General features: G+C 42.9%; 1 protein-coding gene across 2 annotated transcripts; it reads right to left on the reverse strand.

The window, feature by feature from the left end:
• Nucleotides 1-170: 170 nt before the first annotated feature.
• LOC136678843 (ADAMTS-like protein 5) lies at nucleotides 171-18,530 on the reverse strand. 2 transcript variants are annotated; one of them, XM_066657001.1, is made up of 14 exons: nucleotides 18,478-18,530; nucleotides 17,710-18,201; nucleotides 14,848-14,920; nucleotides 11,326-11,483; nucleotides 11,159-11,219; nucleotides 9,811-9,916; nucleotides 9,281-9,408; nucleotides 7,776-7,899; nucleotides 5,709-5,792; nucleotides 4,129-4,292; nucleotides 3,125-3,341; nucleotides 2,470-2,571; nucleotides 2,278-2,349; nucleotides 171-1,980 (listed from the first exon to the last, which is right to left on the reverse strand). In XM_066657001.1, the coding sequence occupies exons 2-14, from the start codon at nucleotides 17,760-17,762 to the stop codon at nucleotides 1,652-1,654; spliced, it is 1,671 nt and encodes a 556-aa protein (XP_066513098.1). In that variant the 5' UTR covers nucleotides 17,763-18,201; nucleotides 18,478-18,530; the 3' UTR covers nucleotides 171-1,651. The 2 variants fall into 2 exon arrangements, with proteins under 2 accessions (XP_066513098.1, XP_066513099.1); XM_066657002.1 differs by having other exon boundaries at nucleotides 18,371-18,495.
• Between the last annotated feature and the right edge of the window lie 6,276 nt (nucleotides 18,531-24,806).

The raw sequence follows: 24,806 nt of genomic DNA on the forward strand, positions 1-24,806 counted from the left end.
GATTTAGAAAATCACACTTCCGTCCATTGGATTAATATTTAGAAACATAGAGATTAAACCATAACGGGATTAGATCTGTTTTATGAAAAGAGAGAATACTTCGTCTCTAGATTTATTTACTGTCAATAGTTATTTAATGTTCTTTAATGTGAATTACATCCTGTTTCTAGTGCTTTCACTCAGTGATCTGTGTCAAACTCATGAAGCAGCCATATGCTCCAGGGGAGGGTCCCTCACATTCTTCCATCCCCCCCCTTAAAACCAAGCAGTCACAGGGAGAGGGAAAATGCTGTAAAATGTAAAGGATTTTACTAGACCAGTATTGAGTATCCTAACCCATTTATCCCTAATTACAGATTTGTCTTAGCACATTTTATGTCATGGTCATGAAAGATCAAGCTATTTTTGTAAATATATTTTTAACAAAACACACATAATGAGCTGTTGGTGTGCAATTATTTGAGGGAAGGGGAGATTATAAGAGTGAAAAACAACCTCATTAAGATTTTGAGCTGGTTCTCTGTAGGGGGGAGTACTATGTTTTTCACTGTCCAAAGAAAAACAATTATTTTCTTGTTTTCTAAATCATTACAACACTGCAGCTGCATTTTATATCACACACAACTTTTATGGAGAATGGATCAATAAAAATGCTTCAAAAATAATTTGAAATAAATGTTTTACATTAACTTGCAGAGGACGAAATAATGGTCATCATTTTGGAGAAACTTGGGATTTGGACAGTGTTGACTTGGGTCTGTGAAGGAGAACTAAAGCTGCCCTTTATACGTGTAATAGGTTTTATACATATAATGCACCTTTCTAAATAAGGTTAATGTTTAATACTACTTTACGGTAAACTGAACATTTAATTAATGTATTAGTCATGCTTTTGGAGAGGTAAATACACGAGTGTGAGGTTACATAGTGCAAGTAAACAATGGGGGCGTGGGAAACGGATATAGAACCAGTTCCAGGAGAGCGCTATGTCTGCTGATCATTATCCTCTTAACATACAAGATGTAAATCCTCCTAAATCCAGATACCTAGCTCTCTCCTTCTGATCATTTCAGTTGAGCACTTTATAAAGGAAGGTGAGTCAGTGCTTCTGCTTGTAATGTATAAAATGACTGAGGTAAATGGAAATGCATTACCAGCAGCAAATATATTGGTAGTACAAAATACAGATAAAAAGCATATTATATAACACTACTTGTACTAATATAATAAATACAAATAAAGCCAACAAAAACTGACTAAAGCAAGAATGCCCAATGGTGGGGGAAAGATACAGACCCCCAGAATTTCAGGTCATTATATTCTCTAATATAACAGAAAGGCAACAATAATTACAGTGATTAAAAACAACAATAATAATATTAATAATAAAAATAATATGTTCTTCTTTGGTATATGCATTTTTAAAGGTAGGTCATAACATCCACCTAAAGTGCTTCATTTTAGGGAGTAGATTTAACTTTGGTTGGGTTCAGTTCCGTTCATATCCCAAGGTTAACTTCCAGTCCTCCAGCAATTGCCTAGAACACCTTTTTCTTTTCAAAGCGAGAGATGGGCTGTGGAAGTCCATGATTCTTTGGAATGAGGGTTGAATATAACAAGTGCACTGTGACAGGAGAGTGGAGTCCAGGGTCTAACCTCTCGGCTGAGTTCTTGGGCCTCTGTTGCTGCAGAGCTCATCTAGGGGGCGCAGTAAGCTGTCCTCACGTGGACGGTAAGGCTGAGCGTAGCTGTCCTCTTCCAGCAGGATGCGATTAAGTGTCTGTTCATAGTTGATATGACGTCTCACCATCAGCACATACTGATAGCCCTCCTCCAGTGGGGGGCAGTCACACTTGTTTGGTGCCCAAATATATTCCCGGTGTTCCAGACGAAAGCGGTTGCGGTACGTGTGGATGATCTGCACATCATACCGAGTCTCCACGCCAATGTATGTCTTCCCCAAGACCTTGGCTCTGAAGACTGAACCAGCAAACATCAACATTAAGAGATGGTCAGGTTTATTAGATTCTCATATACTTTGCCAGTATCCACTGGCTGACCACCAAATCATGTTTTGTCTTCTCAGTGGTTCGTAAGTGTGTTTTTAATATGCAAAAGTTGTGTACTAATGATGTTTTAGTGATTTTAACAGAGAAAATAAGTTCGTATTTCCTCCACAGGGAAGACATGATGGAAAATTATGCATGTCTTCATTAAATAAACTAATTACTAGAAAAGAAACAAAACTGCACTGTAATTTGCAAATCTTCATCTCACCAAAATCCTTCAGGCAGTACTGTTTCTGCCGCTCTCCACGTCCCTTCACCTTTCTGCATTTACCACAATAAGCTGCGGAGGAAGCAGACACAGTGTTTAAGGTAAAGGATTCAAGCTGAAGCTGAAAGATTTGAGATGAATCTAAGCTGCAGGTGAGTCAGTGTTGGAGCTGAGACGTGTGCTGGCCTGTACCTCGCGTCTCCGGCAGGTAGTTGCTTCGGTCTTCATCTCGTTCGAGGCGAGGTCCTGGCTGCCTCTGAGAGGGACGTCTAACGGGCCGGCCACCTACAGGACCTGAGAGAGACCAGTCACTTTATAATTTGTAGAAATTTTACAGTACACAATTTCTCCAGTGAGCTGTTAGGGGTTAGGTGCCTTTCTCAAGGGCACATCGGTCATATCCTAGATAATATGCAAATGTACATTTATTTCTACAAATATTGTCACTCATCAAAACCAATCTCAGAACACCCTGAAAGATGAAATTCAGACAACCTATCAACATCAGAGAGTGATGACATCACTCAGCGCACGGGGGGAGAAAGGGAGCGGCTAACAGACATTCCTCTGTATCATCAGGCATGTACACACAGATATAAGTGCATTTGAGACACGGCTATGAAAACCATTTCCATGTCAAAGTCCTTTTAGAAGCCTTAGTGTTTTATGGATGATTATCAGTGCATACACAGATCTATCATTATCAAAGGAAAAGTGTAGCTATTGCTCTGATATTAATATTTTAAAGTCCATTTAAAACCACGTATCTGAGACGTAGAGTTATCTATTATCTATCTACTGCATTTATGAAGTTTTTTAAAGTTGAGTTGGAGCTGAATGTGCTTACCCAAGTTTGGCCGAATGGTGGCAGGAGCTTTAGTGGTGGTTGTTTTCGTTGTTGTTGTTGTTGTGGAGGTTGTGGTGGTTGGTGGTTCCCAGGGCAGGAAGTGTGATGTGTGTTGTTGCTCCCGCAGTGGACTTTTCCTCCCATGATACAGAGTGTAAAGATCAGGGGGTAACCAATATTCATACTCTATCCCAGAATTTTTATCAGTGGACAACACCTGGAAAGAGTTTAAATTCACAGGACCAGTGAATTTTACTGCTGGACAGAAGCAAAAAAAATATTTTCCATATATCTTTGTTGTATCTGGACATAGCAATGAATGGGCTGGAGTATAGGCTACATTACAATTCACCATTACTAAATGTTAAAGCAGTAGATTTTCATGTCTAATTAAAAGGAAGCTTAAGAAATGAGGACCATGCCTGATGTAAGCAGAGCAAGAAAGGGGAACTCAGAAGGACTTGGGCTGGAGTTCTGGGCGGCTTCTGCTAGTGAAGAGTGAAGCCGGACACTCCTTGCCGGGCAAAGTCATTGGTGAAAGAGGAGGAGTAGGGGTGGTAGTGGGGTGCGAATTTCGTCACGAGAAGGTAAGGAGAGAGGAGTGGTTTTTATATGGTGCATAATGGTGAAGAGGAGGAGTCTGGGAATGGTCTTTCTCCCAAGGTATTTCATAACTCCATTTTAACTGAAGCTACAGATGATTTACTGCCATCATATATCTCACCACAGGTTTGTTTTGAGCACTTCTGCCAAACCTTTTACTTCATTTGATGGAGGAAGGAACCTTATAATGATGAGTGACATGTAAATCACTATTTTGCACAATGCCAATGTTACATACGGTACATGACTAAATTATTGTAGGTGCAATATAGGCTCATCTATGAACCTGACCAATTTTAGCAGTATATACACACTTTGTGTTTAATGAACTGAAACTACTAGTCAACAACTATCTAAATACATCAGAATACGTGTATAGAAATATTATGTAAGTCTCTCACCATAACATGCAGATCCTCCTGTGTGGGTCCGGGAACCTCAAAGCTCTCCCAGGTGTCAGCAGAGCGGCGATACAGCAGTTTAGATCCAGCCACATGATACTCCCCCGGAACACTGATCTTCCAGTTCCCATTGATCACAAACTGAGAGCGTCCGTTTTGAAGAGCTAGAGAAGAAAATGTGAGCAACTTAAATTACAAATATTTGTTGATTACATTTAAGCTGATTACATTAAGTGCAGTGTAGGCCGGTAGGCTTTGTAGTTTAATTCCAGATTCCCCTTGAGGTATTGGTTCAATACAGGTCTTATGACTTTACTCATATGCTAATGTTTAGAAACTCCTGGTCCCATTACAGGTTTAGTTCATTCATTCATTCATTCATTCATTCATTCATTCATCTGTAACCCTTATCCAGTTCAGGGTCACGGTGGGTCCAGAGCCTACCTGGAATCATTGGGTGCAAGGTGGGAATACACCCTGGAGGGGACGCCAGTCCTTCACAGGGCAACACACATACTCACACATTCACACACTTTTGAGTCGCCAATCCACCTACCAACGTGTGTTTTTGGACCATGGGAGGAAACCGGAGCACCCGGAGGAAACCCACGCAGACACTGGGAGAACACACCACACTCCACACAGACAGTCACCCAGAGGAAACCCACGCAGACACAGGGAGAACACACCACACTCCTCACAGACAGTCACCTGGAGGAAACCCACGCAGACACAGGGAGAACACACCACACTCCTCACAGACAGTCACCTGGAGGAAACCCACGCAGACACAGGGAGAACACACCACACTCCTCACAGACAGTCACCCGGAGGAAACCCACGCAGACACAGGGAGAACACACCACACTCCACACAGACAGTCACCCGGAGGAAACCCACAAAGACACAGGGAGAACACACCACACTCCTCACAGACAGTCACCCGGAGGAAACCCACACAGACACAGGGAGAACACACCAACTCCTCACAGACAGTCACCCGGAGGAAACCCACACAGACACAGGGAGAACACACCAACTCCTCACAGACAGTCACCCGGAGCGGGAATCAAACCCACAACCTCCAGGTCCCTTGAGCTGTGTGACTGTGACACTACCTGCTGCGCCACCCAGGTTTAGTTCAGATTCTAAGTAATAATAAACTCACATGTCTGTGTTGAATATTTATTTACTAAGTTTAGCATAAATAACCAGCAATTGTGCATTAAAACGTGAAGAAGCATGTTCTCAGATGTGTATTTACTTCACACAATCAAATAAAAACATTACTTAAACAGGGGTGCCTACATTTATGCGTACTGTATCTTTAATCCTAAAACCCTGACATAAAACCAAAGAACAAGATGCAGAAAACGTTATTATTTCTTAATTATTTTTATTACTATATATTATCTCCATTATTTTGAAAACGTTTTTCTACTAATACTTCTACTGGCTCACTGGCACAACGCAGTGAGATAGAATAACATCACATATGTAGAAGGCAAATTGATATGAGCTTTGTAATGAAAAACACACAGCCGTCTCCAAGCCAACACAAGAACAGGCATTGCTCGAACCTAAATAGTTTTTGCTGTTATCGGTCACCCTGATGTGAGTGGCTCCGGCTGGGATCATGGTGACCTCATTGTATCCAAATGGCCCTGGTGAGAGACACAGATAAAAGAATAAAAGCTTGTATTAGCTCTGCTGAAATTCTGGCACCATGCTGAGAGCATGTTCATCTGTAAAAGCAGAACCTATGTTCATTAACATTTATGGCTTTTTTATTGATGAGTATGGCCAATGAATTACAATTCTAATCATTCTACAGAAGATGTAAATGTAGTCTTAGGAGTCTAGCCCAATGGCTGTCAATAATTTTGTGAGATTGGGTTCCACAAGCAGGTAATGGAACCCCCATAGAAGGCTGCAGTTTTATCCACTAAACTACACCAGCCTCAAGCTTCAAATACACAATGGAAAAGCAGTATAGGTGTGCTTTTATGACTGTGTGCACTTGTTTCATAGTTTCTGCATGTGGAGCTGAACGGGAGAATTACGACTCTGACCGCAATGCTCTACGCCCTGGTGGCTTTTGACCCTCTATAAAGTGTACTGCCCTGGCAGCTCCCAATCTGCTATCCCACTCTAGGAAATCCAGCTGCCTAGAAGAGGAAACCAGGGCTTTTCAACAGAACTGGACAAAGCTGGCTTTATCTTCATGTTTTCTCCTCTGTAAATGTAGATAATTTTCCTTTGCCAACATGAAGAGGGCATTGTTTCATTTTCTTGAGCTCAAAGCCAGAGGTGTCAGTGCCCTGTGGTGTGTGTGTGTGTGTATCTCTGTGTACAACCATCAGCCATAATTTTAAAATGACCCACTTGTTTCTACACAATGTTATGAGCTCCACTAACCATAAAAAAGCACTGTGTGTTACTACAATTAAAGACTTTAATTCATCTGTTCTCTGCATACTTTGTTAGCCACCTTTTACCCATTCTTCAATGGTCAGGGCAGCCAGAGTACCTCCAGAAAGAAGGTATAACTTATGTAGTGGATCGTTCTTAGTGTTGAAATGACACTGACATATTGGTGATGTGTTAGTGTGTGTTGCATTGGTATGAGTGGATCAGACACAGCAGTGCTGCTGGAGGTTTTAAAAACTGTGTCCACTCACTGTCCACTCTGAGACACCTATCTTACTGGTCTTCCTCTAGCCCTTTATCAGTGGGCACTGGATATTTTTGGTTGGTGGACCAGTTTAGCACTTTCACTGAAGGGGTTTAAAAACTCCAGCAGCACTGCTGTGTCTGATCCAGTCTTACCAGCACAGTATACAAACACAAACCTACAGAGTTAGTGTCAATGCAGTGCTGAGAATGATCCACCACCCAAGTCATACCTGCTCTATGGGGGTCTTGAAGGGGTCCTGACCATTGAAGAACAGGGTGAAATGGGAAAAAAAAACAACGTATGCAAAGCAACAGATGGACTACAGTGTGCGGCTGTAGCACTAAAAAGTATGGACATGGAGTGAAGAAACATGTGGATCATTTTAGTGCTAAGGCTGATCAGTGTGTGTGTGCGCGCGTGTGTGTGTGTGTGTGTATACCTCCAACACTCACTGTGCTACAGGAACCACTCAGGTTAAGAATTCCTTGTACAGGGGCCAAAACCTTAATGTTTAAATTGGTGTGTATTCTTGAGCTGTACTAATGCTCCAGCACAACAGTTCATTCCACATTTATTCTACTTTCCTTGTGTTTACATAAAAATAAAGAACTAAAGTGATCAATAAATATGAATAGTGAAATTACTAACAATTAACAATTTAAAAAATAAAAACGGCACACGAGGTTAGGATGTAAATAAATTGATTCAGAGTGGGCTGATGTTAAATGCTCCATTCCATAACATATTATCATTTTACTTAAATAATAACAAAGATAGTAATGAGTGGAAGCCTGTACCTGCCAATTAACATCATGTAACTTGTTGGTTCAGGTTCCTTTAAATGTTACTAATCTTAGTATTGTTAATATTTTTAAAATGGTCTGTTCCTTTAAGGTGCTGTCTATGACACAGCAGTGTCCAACTGTGGTGCTGGTTCTGTGAATATGATATTGGGATCAGCTGTACTGACCTATCTCCTTGCTGTTGCTCTGGTAGACACTGTGGTGATGGAGGCAAGTGGTGTTATGGCCTCCACACACCATACAGGAATCCTCCTGCTTCTGCGAGCCAAAGATCAGGTCACAGCCAGCTTTCTGTACACACGCACACACATACACAAATACACACACACACCCAAAACAGCAGGATTAGAAACCCAATAGCAGCCCCCAATTTATCACCACATATCACTTTAGATGCAGACCACAGCACCAAACAGGGCTTGTGCTTTAAAAAGCAGACAAGGTTAACATAACATCTGCATATCCCTATAAAACCCTGATGACATTCGAGGACAAAAACAGAGGCGAAACAAAGCAGATGCACAAAGCTTTTTCTATCGAAGCTCAAAAGATCTTACTCAAACTCATCAAATCATGCCTCCCAGTGTTCAGATCTGACATCTCTGACAGAGAAGAGGCCAAGGTCATCGCATGCATTTGCCACAGACAAAAGCGGTGTCACCTTTAACAGGCAGCGATGTCATGAGAGAATGTCTTCAGGTCAGTCGCAGCTGAGCATATCCACCTAACTGTTGGGGGGCCGTGGAAAACCCTGCAGGTATTTGTATTCACACGGACATATCACAGGCAGTGACCTCGACCCAAGCATAGACAAACACAGCCCAGGAGCTTAGACCCAACAATGAAGACCAGGAGAAGAGGCCTGGGACAAGGTTACAGGCAGAGGACCAACATTCTGTTCAGCTTATTCGGTTTCCACTCCGGCAGTAAAATGGCTGTAACATGGACCTTGAGCTTTCTGTAGGCTATCGTGCATTCTTTAAACAGTGTATATACGAAGCTCCATGCTGCCTTTATTGTTGGATGCACTGGGGTTGTTTCTGAGCAAGTTGGATTAAACAGAGGGAGGGTATTTTGAGTCTAGACTTTTGAGAAAGTGGAACAAAATCTTATGTATTTCCCCCACATACATTTATAAACTTTATGGACACTTTTTAGAAAACTGAAACAGACTTTGTGAAAATGTTGGACTCTTTTGGTTAGACCATTCAAGAAAATGTTATGCAGTGAAAAGCTTTAACTACTAAAAACCAAAACATAAATTTGCCCTGTAACTTGAAAACCTGACCTTGAGCATAGAAGGGAAGTGCACGCTTCAAACACTTGACTGCACCTTGGAATGAGGGAAAACTCCAAGTGCTTGTGTGTAAAGTGAGAAATGTTCTCCACATGGGAGGTGTGGGGACAATTTAGGGGGCAATATTCTGCAGCTCTGTAGCACAGAGTGTTTTAATAGTATGTGAAAGGTTGAGTCAAGCCTGATAAGCCAAAGTCTGCTGTACAAGACGACCTGGGCCTTTTGCTAACACTCACCATCAAACAGGCAGATACTTCAACACCTACACATCATTAACACTGAGAGTGAAGGAGAGAAAATCATGGAGAGAGGGAAGAAGGAGGAGGAGGTGGAGTAGGTGGAGAAAAAGGAACAGAAAGACCAAACTCCCCTCACCAGGCATTTGCCATTGACACAGATGGCTCCGGGCTCTGTTAGGCAGGGTGTGCCATCCAGGACTCGCCCAAAATTGTAGTAGAAGTTGTGGCCCAAGGCCAGACAGCTGAGTTCACAGGGGTTAGAGCCTAGGACAGAAAAGCGAAGGTAGTAACATACGTCAGTGTGGACACGTAATCCAATCAGACCTAAGGTCTTCCTGGAAATGCATGTAAAGACATGGTTTTGCCCCTTTCAACATGTTAAAATTGGAGTGTATGTGTACACTGGCTCTAGTGAAATGAATCTATATGTGAAAATGTGGAGCTACCTATCACTATTTATAATAAGTTCCATGCTGCCTTGGAAATATAAATAATAATAACAACATTTATACGCCATCTTTCACAAACCCAGGGATGCTTTGAAGAGAAGGAAAAATCTCACATTTTGGTCAATTTTTTACACGAATATAATCTTACGTATAGCAGTTTTAATAAAGCTAGATGAGAAAACATCATAGGCCTTCATCTATATCACAACTTACTGACCTCCATGAAACGTTGTCCATCTGTAACTGCTGGCAGCTACCAGTGGTCTGTCGTCAAAGGCTTTACATTGCAATTCTCTGAAATCTTCAGATCCAGGAGGACACTCCTGAGTTAGAAGACACACAGCCATACATGAGCCGTAAGCGCACACACACACACACACACAACCTGTCTGTACTCGTTGAGGGTTAGGGTTACATTACCTCAGCTTTGCTTTATCTACATTCTCTGTATGATTAATACAGCTTGGCTGATACACTCCTCTATAAAGTTCACCACACACAGTCTCAACTTTTAATATGAGCAGAGCAGCGAATACTTACACTTTACCTTGTGCGTGTACTTTTGCAAAATTTAGATGTACTTGCAGCTTTCTGAGAATTTTCAAAATGTAAAAATGACTTATAATAGCGTGTATTAGTGAGTAAAGGTATGTACCATTTACTCCATTCCTATTAATAATCTAGATTCGTGTTTAATTTAGCTGTACTTTGTGGATGTGCCAATTTTTCATTGGTCACTCCACTGAATTAGGGGTTACAGTGTCCCATTTTAGTCTGAGAAGATCAAAAAGAGACATACCGAGTCTCAGACACTTCAGTTCCTGTGCCACTGGAGTTCCTGATGTTATTCATTAGCCAAGTAGTTTTGTTCTTTTGTACTTCTGATCAATTATTTTATGGTACTTTCACTGCTGTGATTATTTTAGCCACATAACCATTTTCTTCCTTGAGTAGAATTTACTACATACTCTGAAGACAAAATCATGTTATACAGAGGGCACTTTATGATGGTAAAATATCACTTATAATTTAAACTCTAATTTAGGTCATTCCAAAACCTTGAGTATATTAGTGAGGAGTTTGGTGTGTTCTCCCCTTGTCCTCCGGGTGCACCGGTTTCCTCCCACGGTCCACACATTGGTAGGTGGATTGGCGACTCAAAAACGTCCATAGGCGTGTGTGTGAGTGAATGTGTGAGTGAGTGTCGCCTTGTGAAAGACATGCGCCCCCTCTAATGTGTGTTCCCACCTTGCGCCCAATGATTCCGGGTAGGCTCCGGACCCACCGTGGCCCTGAACTGGATAAACGCTTACAGACAATGAACGAATGAATGAATTACTTAATTATTTAATGAGTATATTAGTCCACTGAGCCTTAAGCTTATTTAGTTATTAATCTATTTACTTACTCAGTAACTACTATGAAACTAATCAATTACTCTTGCAGCTATGAGAGTAAGTAATTAAGGCATATCCACATACAGGTCATAGTAATACTATTGTTTGAATCATTGAGTTGATATGAATAACTAAACCATATTTTTATCAGATCAGAATTGTCTCTACCTCAGTATTGCAGATTTTATACTGTCTTGGCTCGCCTATACATGGTCCTCCAATTGGATTTCTGAAAGGTAACAACAAATAAAGACAGATCAATTGTAAATGATATGGGGGTATATCATTTCCACTAAAAATAACATTAATTAATTAACATTCGTTCTGTGCATTACCTGGCGATGCAGGTGCGTCTGCGTATGGAAGCCCCACCTCCGCAGGAGCGTGAACACTCCGACCAGCCACTCCACTGAGCCCACTCATTCTTAAAATACAGCTGCCTCGGGACTCGAGATGAATATCCAACTACATGCCCATGTCCCTGTCTTGACAACTGTCAAACAAAGGGCACAGTTTAAACATAATAACAGACACGCTTATGTCAATATGAGCATTTACACTCACTAATGTTAAATAGCTAGAATAACACAAGCATAAGGAGATCAGCGTTATTACTCATCTATATTAATTATGGTAAATATGACCACCCAGTGTGATGGTAGCCAATGCAGGCTGTAAGTGATGCAAAAAACCCATGTTAGCATTGTGATCCAAGTGTGTTAAAATGCTAACTGACATTATGCTAGTGTTCAATTATTCTTTCACCAAATAATGTAATTTTTTTGAGAGTAGGGTGGGTTGCAAAGTTATATTAAAGCCAAAGAATATTCTATTAAGAACTTTGTTTTTTAATAATCAGTGGGATTGAAAGTGGTCAAGAAAATGAGATTTTAAACCTAGAGCCATGAAGTTTGTAAACATCCTGTTTTTTGCTATTACCCCTTTAATTATAAAACTAATGCAGTTAACCAAAGGTTTATTACCATTTTACGGCTTGAAATGTACGCTGATAGTTCACAGAGACACACTACTCCAAAACGTTAGCATTCAGGACACCTGATATCAGGTGGACCCCAAACATTTCCTGTCCATTGGCAATGCTAGACTGCCTGTGACATTTGTGGAAGCATTTGTATATTCCCTCGTTGCTGAGGAGAGGAAGCCACATTAGTTCACTAACACAGAGGTTTCCCTGTCATCCTCCATTAGACACGCAGTGCTGCTATCAGTGCCACAGAGAGGGGACTAATCGTCCAGCAGTATAACATTACTGCACTTTTCTCAGATCTGTTGCTGGCTTTGATCCGAGACAAACAGGCAGCAGAGAGAGTGAGGAGAGGCAGCGGCTTTCATCGGGCCCCTGAGGGCCATTCTCATTCCCTCACAGCAAAGGGTGTGAAAGCACAAAGTATGCACCCTACCTCATCTGTTAATACAACACTTGCAGTTGTTTCCATTCTAATAATAAAAAATGAAGAGTGGTAGACCTCATAAATCTAATTTGTAGGACATTTAGTATATTGTGAGGAATGTAAACATGGTGCAGCTCTAGGAAATGATACAAAGACTACATTAAAAATGGATCCCCAAAGTCTACCACTAAAGGTTTGTTGCAGGTTCCCTGCTCTTGTTCATATTTCATGCTGAAGTTCGTACAGGTTTCTCCGATTAAATCTACACATACACTCTACAGCAAAGTTAAAGACAAAACCTTAATGCTAAGAATTTGTGGAGAAGCAAAATCTGAAAATTAAACAGAAAACAGGAATCAGTAAATTCTTTTTTTTTTTAACAGTACAAACACAATATGCGATGTTTTATGTTTATTTGATTAATTAATTTATTTTTTTATACTGTTTTTAATTGATCTGTCTGAAAACAACGCAACATGTACAGAACAGCTGAATGCTCTCTGAAAAAGACGTCATCTAGAAGGGAGAACTGCATTGTTGGGCTATTGGTTGTTGCACTTTTAGCAAGTGATTAGCCATTCCTGGGTAGTTATTCATATTTAGCATGATTACAACACTTGTTTAAGTTGTTTTTTCTAGTTTTAAAATGCCTCATAACTTGTTGTTTGGAATGTGTGGCAGGGAAAAATTCACATATCTTGTCTTTGTACTATGTTCAATTATGTACAAGTGAATGTGGATTTTTGGAACTGAGTTTTTATCTATTACTGAATATATCCATGACCAGTCAAAGCCAGATGGAGTTTAACATCAAAATAACTCTCTGTCAAGGGAAATGAAGATAAGTGGAATGAGTTCTAAAGGTCTCAGACCTTAGCAATTCTCTTAATCTGAGCATAACAACACCCTGATAACAAGTGGCTGAAAGCACGTAGGTCTACAGATGACGTGACTACACTACCATCACCACCACCACAGAGATTTATGACTGCGGTCCATCACTTTCTATCACGGATTGACCTGAAAACCGGCCTCATTATTGAGCCTAAGACTCCAATTAGTGTTGATAACAATTCTCCATGTGGTCAGTGGGCAAACCGGATTAATGAAATCGACCTTTACCCTTCAGAATGTCTGTTTTGTCTTAGAGACAATGCAGCAGGAGAAATGTTGACTTTGGAAAATGTCTGAGAATAAAGGTTTGGGTGTGTATAAGGTGCCATGTTACTTAGCACACCTTAGGGCTGGGCGATAACTTGTGTGCATATAGTAACCACATTGTGGGACTCATAAACACCAGCCAAGGTAAACTAAACTAAGTCTGACTGGTGTCAGTTCTTATAAAATGATCTTTTTATTTTAGCTGTAAGTGAAGGTTTACATGTTATGAACTGTACATCAAGAAATATATGTCACATACTGATGTGACGGTTTTGATCCTCCACCATGTCTTGTGTGGTTAATAAAAGTCCTCCATAACCTGTATCTGTGTTCTCCCCGTGTTCACGTGGGTTTCCTCCGGGTGCTCCGGTTTCCTCCCACAGTCCAAAAACACACGTTGGTAGGTGGATCGGCGACTCAAAAAAAAGTGTCCGTAGGTGTGAGGGTGTGAGTGAATGTGTGTGTGTGTGTTGCCCTGTGAAGGACTGGCGCCCCCTCCAGGGTGTATTCCCGCCTTGCGCCCAATGATTCCAGGTAGGCTTTGGACCCACCGCGATCCTGAACTGGATAAGCGCTTACAGATAATGGATGGATGGATATCCTGCATCTTTTAAAACACCTGCAGTTTTTCATGTATTACACAGTGGTAATTTGCATGGATCTTAAATAAATTAAACCTAATGTGTGTGGGGTTTTTTTAATAATAATCTATACACACATTTATATGAATGTCACATAAAGTAAACTGATTCAAGTCCGCCGGACTGCTGAGAAGTGTTAATACAAGGGACATATTAAATTATGACATGACTGTGTCTGTATCTTAAAGACAAGCTTAAAAATAATTTCCTTGAAACAGTAGTGACCGTTCTTGATGGACAGGGCAGAGCATAGGGAAAAAATGTCGGTAGGGACCAGATTTTACTCCACAGACAAAACAGACCTACAAAACAGTGCTGAAATATGCCAATGGTGCATCGATGAGGTACAAAATGAGGTGTATAGTGAACTGTGATAGGGAAAGACACCAATCAGAATATGCTATTACCATGCTCTGCACTATGCAAACAGCTCAACTTTAAAGGCATTTTTTTAGTACAGGTCCCAACTATCGAGTTAGATAGAGCACTGAATGTAATATGGACAACAAGTAATCCAGGGTAATTGTTCTGAGGACAAACTGTGCTCACATGGTGCAGAGTTATTGTTCGGTCTCAAACTGTGCCACCCAAGCATGGCAAAGGCTTCCTTAATGAGGAGAAAAGGGGACAGGTGTTGTCTTACGTGCTGAGAGGACAGGCAAACTGGGGACACCAGAAGGGCAATGAGTGTAAGCGACTGGCACAGAGACAGTTTCCTAGAGAAAGATAAAAACAAACAGCATAAGTCAATTACATAAGCCACTCACTTATATCACCCCCCAAAACTCCCCTACACCAGTGAAAGGTCATTAGACAGAGGTGCGAGACTGTGAGCTCTTCAATCTTATTGAACAAAGCAGTTTTGGCCCCTGGTCATAGATCTACTGTTAATAACAACACATAAACCAGCCAGACCTGTGGTGAGGATGGGGCCCTGAGGGCAAAGGAGATGGGGTCAGGAATGCCCTGTGTACACCCACGATCATTAACTTCCACACCAGCTTGGTAAGGACTGCCGGAGTTCAATCAAATCCCACCAGCAACACCACAAACAACAGTACAACAATTAACACCTTGTAACTAATGCTAGAAATGGTCCACAACCCCAGTGATATCAGCAGTGGTTCTATATCCAACACTTTACATGGATGAATGAGAGAAAGTGGGTTGGTAAATGATTTTTTTTGTAACACAACGTTCTACTCATCTCTTAGCCAGTCTCTTCAGATTACATAGTGCTACACTGTCTTCACATCCATGCTAGAAAACAGAAAATTCACAACTGGATGTAAACTAGCTTAGCTTCTGCAGAAAGGCTCAAAGCACATGACTCACTGAGTTAGGAGTTTCACAACAACTATTTACAGTTTGGGGAATGCCCCTTCTTAGTTCCTGGCACTGGTGCGCTGTCATTATATATGTAACACTACTGAGACAAGTTCCTTTTCCCATTTCCAGAAGGCTGATCACAGCTTAGCCTCTGTCAGGAAATACTTAATTCTCACATCTTTTTCTTATCTTTTTATGAGTTCAAACGGTTCTCTTCCAAAAAAAAGCCTGATCTTGGCTGTGTCCCAGAGCAGCAGCCGCCCAGTTAAACGATACGTATCTCCCCCACACTCCAGCGATCAGACCGTCCACTGAGGAGCAAGACTCGCTTCATTTCGTCCGCAGTGAATGAGTCAGAGTGGGCGAATATCCGCATGCACTCCACACTTAGAAAACATCAAATAGAGTTTATTTCTACGAGTGGACAGTATGACGATACTATACTCATACTGAAATGAGTTACATCACAGTGTATAATCCTGAGAAAATCACTGTAAATGTGAGTACTGTTGATATTCACTTAATTAAACTTTTGACTCCAGATTGTCCTCATATCATCACTACATTTTTAGTCACTTACTAAAAAGGATATTTATTCATGCACCAATAAAACGTCTGCATTAACCTTAGGCCACATTGCCAAACCATACTGTGAAGCTACATGAACTTCAAAGCCATGAAGACCATCTCATGAGAACAACATACTCCTCTGGGCTTCCTCAACCCTCTGCTCCTATAATTTACCAAACCTGTACTTTGTCTTACTAATCAGCTGCATATTGGCCTGTCCTTGACTTGTATGAGGAACACACAAAAAAATCTGTGTTTGGCGTTTAAGACGAAAAGCACAACACCACAACACGCAGAGAAGTGTCCTGCATATCTGAGCTAAGGTTAAAGGCCTCCTGGGGTCAAGAGGCCCACCATTAAAAAGTAATGACAAGGTCATGCGCCGGGTTCATTTAGGTAAGTAACAGTTCATTGTTCAAATGTGCAGAGAGCAGGTGAGCATGCGACCCCTGCTGTGTGACAAACTCATAGGCCTTCGTAGGCCTTCATACAAGCAACAGCTAAACACAACACAATGGTTTTCTTCATCATCATTTAGAGAAGATTTCTTATAGATGTGTACAGTCAACTATTAATACGTTTAAAACAAAGGTATTAAAACCTGAAAATATCAGGCTCTGAACAAACAAGCAAGACCTCACTGAGCACCAAAACTCTCACCACCATACAGTTGTAGAACGTCATTCATTTTCACAGGACAAGGTGGCCTCCTACACTCCTCCAAAAGTGCAGTTATATAGTGCAGTTTCTGCAGTGCTGAAACTGGAGTGGCAACGACAGAGGCTCTATTCTCTCCCTATTACAGCTCAGTGCTTGTTACAGTTACTTTGAATCTGTAATTTTTGGGGTAAAAAATATTACTTGGTGTTCCTTTAAAAATGTCGTGTTTCAATCAAGAGCCACTCTTGCTTCAGATCTGAAATTCATTAATGTTTCTGTCCAATGTGAGAAGACAACTAAAAGAATGTAGAGCTGTAAAGAAGGCATTACTGAGGAAACGTATTGGATCTAGAAATGAGCAGAAATCTACTGCTCTCATTTGCAGTAGAGCACGGAAACTTAACATCTGAGTTATGGCAGAGAGGTATTACATTTGGAAACGGGATTTCATGAATTGTAAGACAACGCCAAAAAAACTATTTTGCTCAACTTTGGAGGTGTAAGAAAATATCCCTTAGATTCATTGTGAAAAAAAGAAAGCAGGTCTCTCAAAAAATTATGAAAAAATGAAAAAGAGAAAATTAAATGAATTTTTGCTGTTGTTTTTGAATTTTAAAAAGAAATATAGTCAATTTTTAAATGGGAAAACGCACAAAAGTTTGCACCGGTTTAGTTCTCTCTGGTGCTGTAGAAACTATCACAGTGGAAACTGACATTCTAACTCAACATGCAAGATAATACAGAGACTTATGACTATAAACACTTTTCTACACTTTAAATCCATGCTTCCATCCCACACTCCTGGTGGACACGAACATCATCTTGTGAATCAAACATTCTCTGATCAAATATCAGTTCTGAAGCAGGTCACTAGGCCCCCATCCTGAAGATTACTTTACTTTCCATAATATAAAACAGAGCTTTATAAAAGGAAGGTAACTTTTACCTGCTGTGTGATTTGGGCATCCTAGTTCTTGTGATAGAGAATCTCTTAGACATCAAATTCACCAGTGAGCTGCTAAAACACAGCCAGGGAAAGGAGGGATCGCAAGGGTCTTTGCTTCCAAACTGTCAGTGGACTTGACTGCAGCCATGTCCCCTTATAGCTTTACTATCAAGAGAGTCCAAATGTGTGGATCGGCTGACCAGAAGGAAGAAAGGACCCAGCTGAATCCTTCTCTGGAATCTCTAAACGAGGAGGAGGAGAAGATCCAGGTGCGAAAAATGACGGGTCAACTCCATATAACCTTCAGTGCTGCTGGCGAACAGGTGATTTATTCCATTCCCAGAGCAAACCAGAGCACAGCACGTTTCCTCCACCTGGCTCCTCTGGCCACAGACAGCTCTCAAAAGTCACGTGAAAAGGGCGAGCTTACTCTCGGCAGTCCATAAATCCTCAGAAAGGTTCCTCTCTTTTTTTTTGTTCACTACAGATCACCTGAGAAGAGAATCAAATATTAACACAAATGTTTAATAAGGGACCATTAAAAATACTCTCTTATAGTTTGGCAGTAAATGAAACTACATATTTATTATCATCAAATCTGTTCCACTCTTTAAGAAAGCGCATATGTCTTCATAAAAGACAAAAGAAAGGATTAAAATACCTCTGCACATCCATTAGTAAGGTCTGCTTTTGCCTGAGGAAAAAAAGAAACCTCTGCCTACGTTTCTTTACCGCTGTAACAGTTCTACTGTTTAACTTCCCACTGACCTGAGATTTGGAGCCTCTACAGCAGACCACCTGCAGCTGTGCCTCCGAGCTTGTCTTCTGCAGCGCAGCCCTTAGACACGCCCCTTCATAGGCATTCAACGCTGAAGACACGCCCCCGTAGGGCAAATAACCCTGAAAACACGCCCCCTGACGCTCACAACCCTAATGTTATACCCTGTGCAGACGAAAGACATGAAGACACAAGCCTTTCCGGCGTATAACCCAAATACGTTTTAATATATGACCCCTTTAGACACGCCCCTTGAATGCATGAAACCCTAAAGACAACGTATTCAAATTGATAACATTATGGACACGAAGGCATGAATCATCACTGTGGATGACATATATCTGTAATGACATGAGCGCATAGATACATAGCCTCTAAGATACCTCCTCTGAGACACACTCCTGTAGAAGACACGCCCCTTCTATTTACTAACCCTGAAGTTATAAATCTTGCTGGCACATAATCTTAAGCAGACACCCGTTGCTGACATTTAACCTGAAGACACATCCCCTATAGGTAAATAAGCAGGAAAACGCCCTCTTTTTCACACCTCTCTGAGCTCAGTCCTGCCCTGTGGTGAGATGGGTTCATCCTCAGCTTTTATTCCATAGATTTCATCTGAGACAGGAATGACATCAGGTTTGGACTGCACACTTTAGTGTACTTAGGAATTTAAAGAGAAGACGCCTGCAGGGGACGTCATAGGTGCAGCAGGTAGTGTCGCAGTCACATAGCTCCAGGGTCCTGGAAGTTGTGGGCTCGAGTCTTGCTCCGGGTGACTGTCTGTGAGGAGTGTGGTGTGTTCTCCCTGTGTCTGTGTGGGTTTCCTCCGGGTGACTGTCTGTGAGGAGTGTGGTGTGTTCTCGCTGTGTCTGCGTGGGTTTCCTCCGGGTGACTGTCTGTGAGGAGTGTGGTGTGTTCTCCCTGTGTCTGCGTGGGTTTCCTCGGGGTGACTGTCCGTGAGGAGTGTGGTGTGTTCTCCCTGTGTCTGTGTGGGTTTCCTCCGGGTGACTGTCTGTGAGGAGTGTGGTGTATTCTCCCTGTGTCTGCGTGGTTTCCTCCGGATGACTGTCTGTTAGGAGTGTGGTGTGTTCTCCCTGTGTCTGCGTGGGTTTCCTCCGGGTAACTGTCTGTGAGGAGTGTGGTGTGTTCTCCCTGTGTCTGCATGGGTTTCCTCCGGGTGACTGTCTGTGAGGAGTGTGGTGTGTTCTCCCTGTGTCTGCGTGGGTTTCCTCGGGGTGACTGTCTGTGAGGAGTGTGGTGTGTTCTCCCTGTGTCTGTGTGGGTTTCCTCGGGGTGACTGTCTGTGAGGAGTGTGGTGTGTTCTCCCTGTGTCTGTGTGGGTTTCCTCCGGGTGACTGTCTGTGAGAAGTTTGGTGTGTTCTCGCTGTGTCTGTGTGGGTTCCCTCCTTGTGACTGTCTGTGAGGAGTTTGGTGTGTTCTCCCTGTGTCTGTGTGGGTTTCCTCCGGATGACTGTCTGTGAGGAGTGTGGTGTGTTCTCCCTGTGTCTGTGTGGGTTTCCTCCGGGTGACTGTCTGTGAGGAGTGTGGTGTGTTCTCCCTGTGTCTGTGTGGGTTTCCTCCAGATGACTGTCTGTGAGGAGTGTGGTGTGTTCTCCCTGTGTCTGTGTGGGTTTCCTCCGGATGACTGTCTGTGAGGACTGTGGTGTGTTCTCCCTGTGTCTGCGTGGGTTTCCCTTGGGTGACTGTCTGTGAGGAGTGTGGTGTGTTCTCCCTGTGTCTGTGTGGGTTTCCTCCGGATGACTGTCTGTTAGGAGTGTGGTGTGTTCTCCCTGTGTCTGTGTGGGTTTCCTCTGGGTGACTGTCTGTGAGGAGTGTGGTGTGTTCTCCCTGTGTCTGTGTGGGTTTCCTCCGGATGACTGTCTGTGAGGACTGTGGTGTGTTCTCCCTGTGTCTGCGTGGGTTTCCCTTGGGTGACTGTCTGTGAGGAGTGTGGTGTGTTCTCCCTGTGTCTGTGTGGGTTTCCTCCGGATGACTGTCTGTTAGGAGTGTGGTGTGTTCTCCCTGTGTCTGTGTGGGTTTCCTCTGGGTGACTGTCTGTGAGGAGTGTGGTGTGTTCTCTCTGTGTCTCTTTGGGTTTCCTCCGGGTGACTGTCTGTGAGGAGTATGGTGTGTTCTCCCTGTGTCTTTGTGGGTTTCCTTCGGGTGACTGGAGGAACTCAAATGTGTCCTGTGCCCTGTGAAGTACTGGCGCCCCCTCCAGGATGTGTTCCCACCTTGTACCCAGTGATTCTGGGTAGGCGCCGGACCCACCGTGACCCTGAATTGGATAAGCAGTTTCAGACAATGAATGAATGTGTGTGAATTAATCACTAATCAATCAATAAAAAAGAAAGTGTTTTAAACAGTGACCCGCTCTAATGCTTTGGCAATGTGTGTATGCTATAATAACTTTGCTTGTTTACATTCTAATATTAGGTTTAGGGTTTTTTGAGCAAATAAATACTTCCTGCTGTGATGAATAGCTTTATAAATCTCTTTTTCTCATGTGATTAAAACTGCCTAAAGCTGCACAGTACTGTAGCATTATGTGCATGAGCAAAATTGATGAGGGTCTAGTATTTCAGGGTAAAATGTTTAGCAGAGTTTACAAAGTTCTGTCATCCAAAGAGAAAACAACACAAAGGGTTAAACAGACAGTAATGTGGAGGCAAGGCAAGGGCAAATGAGAGTTACTAATGTTAAACAGTGTTTATATCAGGATCTTCCGTAGTTATTTGTGGAAATCAGTGATATCCTAGGCTAGTATATATGTATTAATATAGCTGTAAAGTTGTGCAACTGACCACAAACGCCCCAACAATGAACAGCCACTGTGCACTTTTGGAAACTGTGATTATGAGTGCTTGGACAGGCCAGATCTATGACCATGGAAACAGGTCTTAAAATAGCATGTATCAGCCATGATTCTCCATCAGCTGCACACCCAAGCATTGTTTTGTCTCCCCCCCTTTGAGGGGCCTTGATAAAAACAAGACTTCCTAAGCATTTCTCCAGCGTGTGATAGCCGAGGACCTCGGGGGCCTCACTGACCTGTTCCAGCTTGCACAGATATTTTCTACAACAAGTGTACCACATCTTGGGCTCCTCCACGAACACACCTCGGGCTAATCTGATTCTCGTCAACGGCAGCTCACACGGATGAGGTAAACCCCAGTCATAAATACACACAAATGACAATTATTACATACAATCAAAATGATTAACATGCGAATGTAACAGCACAAGGATGCCATCTATCATTGTTCAAACTTCAGTTGTGGTTTGTGAAATGTCTTAATGGTGTGTATGGTGGTTGGGGTGGGGGTGGGGGAGTGGTTACTGAAAACAAAGTAATGAAATAACATCTGCTCACATTTCCATTATAGCCCAGATATGCACCACAGCAGGCTCAGTCTACAGTTGCACTGCATGTAATTATTCATTCATCTGTTGTTTCATTCATCCTGATCAGGGTATGGAGCCTACTAGGAACCACTGGGCACACGGCAGGTGGGTTGGGTGTCAGTCGATCTCAGGGCTGTATGTGATTAACACAAGTCTATTACACTCATGGGCGGCACGGTGGTGAAGCAGGTATGTGTCGCAGTCACACAGCTCCAGGGGCCTGGAGGTTGTGGGTTCGAGTCCCGCTCTGAGTGACTGTCTGTGAGGAGTGTGGTGTGTTCTCCCTTTGTCTGTGTGGGTTTCCTCTGGGTGACTGTCCGTGAGGAGTTGGTGTGTTCTCCCTGTGTCTGCATGGGTTTCCTCTGGGCGACTGTCTGTGAGGAGTGTGGTGTGTTCTCCCTGTGTCTGCGTGGGTTTCCTCTGGGCGACTGTCTGTGAGGAGTGTGGTGTGTTCTCCCTGTGTCTGCGTGGGTTTCCTCTGGGCGACTGTCTGTGAGGAGTGTGGTGTGTTCTCCCTGTGTCTGCGTGGGTTTCCTCTGGGCGACTGTCTGTGAGGAGTTGGTGTGTTCTCCCTGTGTCTGCATGGGTTTCCTCCGGGTGCCTGTCTGTGAGGAGTGTGGTGTGTTCTCTCTGTGTCTGCATGGGTTTCCTCCGGGTGCCTGTCTGTGAGGAGTGTGGTGTGTGTGTTTGTGTTGCCCTGTGAAGGACTGGCGCCCCCTCCAGGGTATATTCCTGCCTTGCGCCCAATGATTCCAGGCAGGCTCTGGACCCACCACTACCCTGAACTGGATAAGGGTTACAGATAATGAATGAATGAATGAATATTACACTCAGGCAACAACTTTCCAAAAATAAGTCATACCGAGTGACACTGCTTTATCTCAGTAAGAAGTATCTGTACTAGTGTAACCCAAAACTTTCTAGGAACTTCCCAACAATTACTGCTTAAGAGTAATTAAGGTAATGAATACAGAAAGTAGTCCAATCCCAGAGTTTCCTGTGGGGGGAAAAAAAAACATGTGATGTTCGCCCATACATCTTCAGAAGTGTGACAGTGGGGGGTTTCGGGGGTGTATTCTGCCTCAGGTGATTGAAATACAGCCCTCATTAGTTGAGAGCTTCAAAGACCCGCAGTGGTCTGCTTTATTGCTGCATGCTGATGAGGAGCTGACAGTACTGAGTGCTGGACACACTTTAAACTGTGCACTGGATGAGTGCCAACCAGGCCAGGATCATCGGATAATGTGCCGCTTTGAGCTGTTGTAACAGAATATTTTCTTCATGCAGAGGTTTGTATTCAATTTATAAATGGATGATTCAGCCAAAAGGCAACTTTATAGTTGTCAAAAAGCCAAAAGTGGTCAATCAGTCAAGACGGGTCCAGTGTCAACTTTTCGGTTTTGTGATAAAGCTAACAAGGTACTGTAGCTACTAAGGACCGGATACTTATACACCATCAGATCAGGGGCAAACTATGTCTCACATTTCTGGTGATTTTTGGGAACAAACAACACAAACAAATATTATTATACGTGTTTATTTGTCTACTCAAAAGATTTTTTGCTCATGAGCATCTAGGTACATAGGCATTCTGAAAATGGACACAATGACAAATATCCCCCTTTTTTTTCTTGTTCTTGTATCGATCACTCAAAATGAAGTCCTAGTATTTAAAACCCGGCTCTTTACATTGCTGCATGAACACCCTTCAACACCATTAAGGTGCAGCTGTTGCCTAAAGTTTAGAGAAGCAGGCTTGGGACTGAGGGTTTTTTATCCCTCAACGTCCATGGATGCAAGGCACCTAATTGCTGCCTGTCACTCTGTGTGTGTGTGTGTGTGTGTGTGTGTGTGTGTGTGTGTGTGTATATGTATGCGCTCACTGCACCCAGAGCCCATGCAATGAGGCGTCATGGTGGCGCATCAGGTAGGTGTCGCAGTCACGCAGCTCCAGGGTCCTGGAAGTTGTGGGTTCAAGTCCTGCTCCGGGTGACTGTCTGTGAGGAGTGTGGTGTGTTCTCCCTGTGTCTGCGTGGGTTTCCTCCGGGTGACTGTCTGTGAGGAGTGTGGTGTGTTCTCCCTGTGTCTGCGGGGGTTTCCTCCGGGTGACTGTCTGTGAGGAGTGTGGTGTGTTCTCCCTGTGTCTGCGGGGGTTTCCTCCGGGTGACTGTCTGTGAGGAGTGTGGTGTGTTCTCCCTGTGTCTGCGGGGGTTTCCTCCGGGTGACTGTCTGTGAGGAGTGTGGTGTGTTCTCCCTGTGTCTGCGTGGGTTTTCTCCGGATGACTGTCTGTGAGGAGTGTGGTGTGTTCTCCCTGTGTCTGCGTGGGTTTCCTCCGGGTGACTGTCTGTGAGGAGTGTGGTGTGTTCTCCTTGTGTCTGCGTGGGTTTCCTCCGGGTGACTGTCTGTGAGGAGTGTGGTGTGTTCTCCCTGGGTCTACGTGGGTTTCCTCCGGGTGACTGTCTGTGAGGAGTGTGGTGTGTTCTCCCTGTGTCTGCGTGGGTTTCCTCCGGGTGCTCCGGTTTCCTCCCACAGTCCAAAAACACACGTTGGTAGGTGGATTGGCAACTCAGTGTCAGTAGGTGTGAGTGAATGTTTGTGTGTGTGTGTGTGTGTGTGTGTGACCCTGTGAAGGACTGGCAAGCCCTCCAGAGTGTGTTACTGTCTTGCACCCAGTGATTCCAGGTAGGCTCCAGACACACAATGAACCCTGAACCGGAAGTGGTTACAGACAATGAATAAATGAATGTGGTGCAATGACGTTAAAAGCACGTTATTTTTTCATACATTTAAACTTCAGCATTAGCTGATGACATCTGGCACATAGAATATTTTATATTTAGTCAAATACATATTAGAAAGTAAGGGGTACTTATAAATTTTGTACAAATAACCCACATTTTACATCACTGG

This window comes from Hoplias malabaricus, chromosome Y (assembly GCF_029633855.1).
Source record: "Hoplias malabaricus isolate fHopMal1 chromosome Y, fHopMal1.hap1, whole genome shotgun sequence".
In the NCBI taxonomy this organism is placed as follows: Eukaryota; Metazoa; Chordata; class Actinopteri; order Characiformes; family Erythrinidae; genus Hoplias; species Hoplias malabaricus.

Coding starts and splice junctions, on each gene's coding strand:
- LOC136678843 (XM_066657001.1), bottom strand. CDS start 17,762: ATGTCTAAGAGATTCTCTATCACAAGAACTAGGATGCCCAAATCACAC. Junction 9,917..11,158: donor ATAAAATCTGCAATACTGAG/GTAGAGACAATT, acceptor CTTCTAACTCAG/GAGTGTCCTCCTGGATCTGA. Junction 4,293..5,708: donor TAACAGCAAAAACTATTTAG/GTTCGAGCAATG, acceptor TTTCTTCTCTAG/CTCTTCAAAACGGACGCTCT.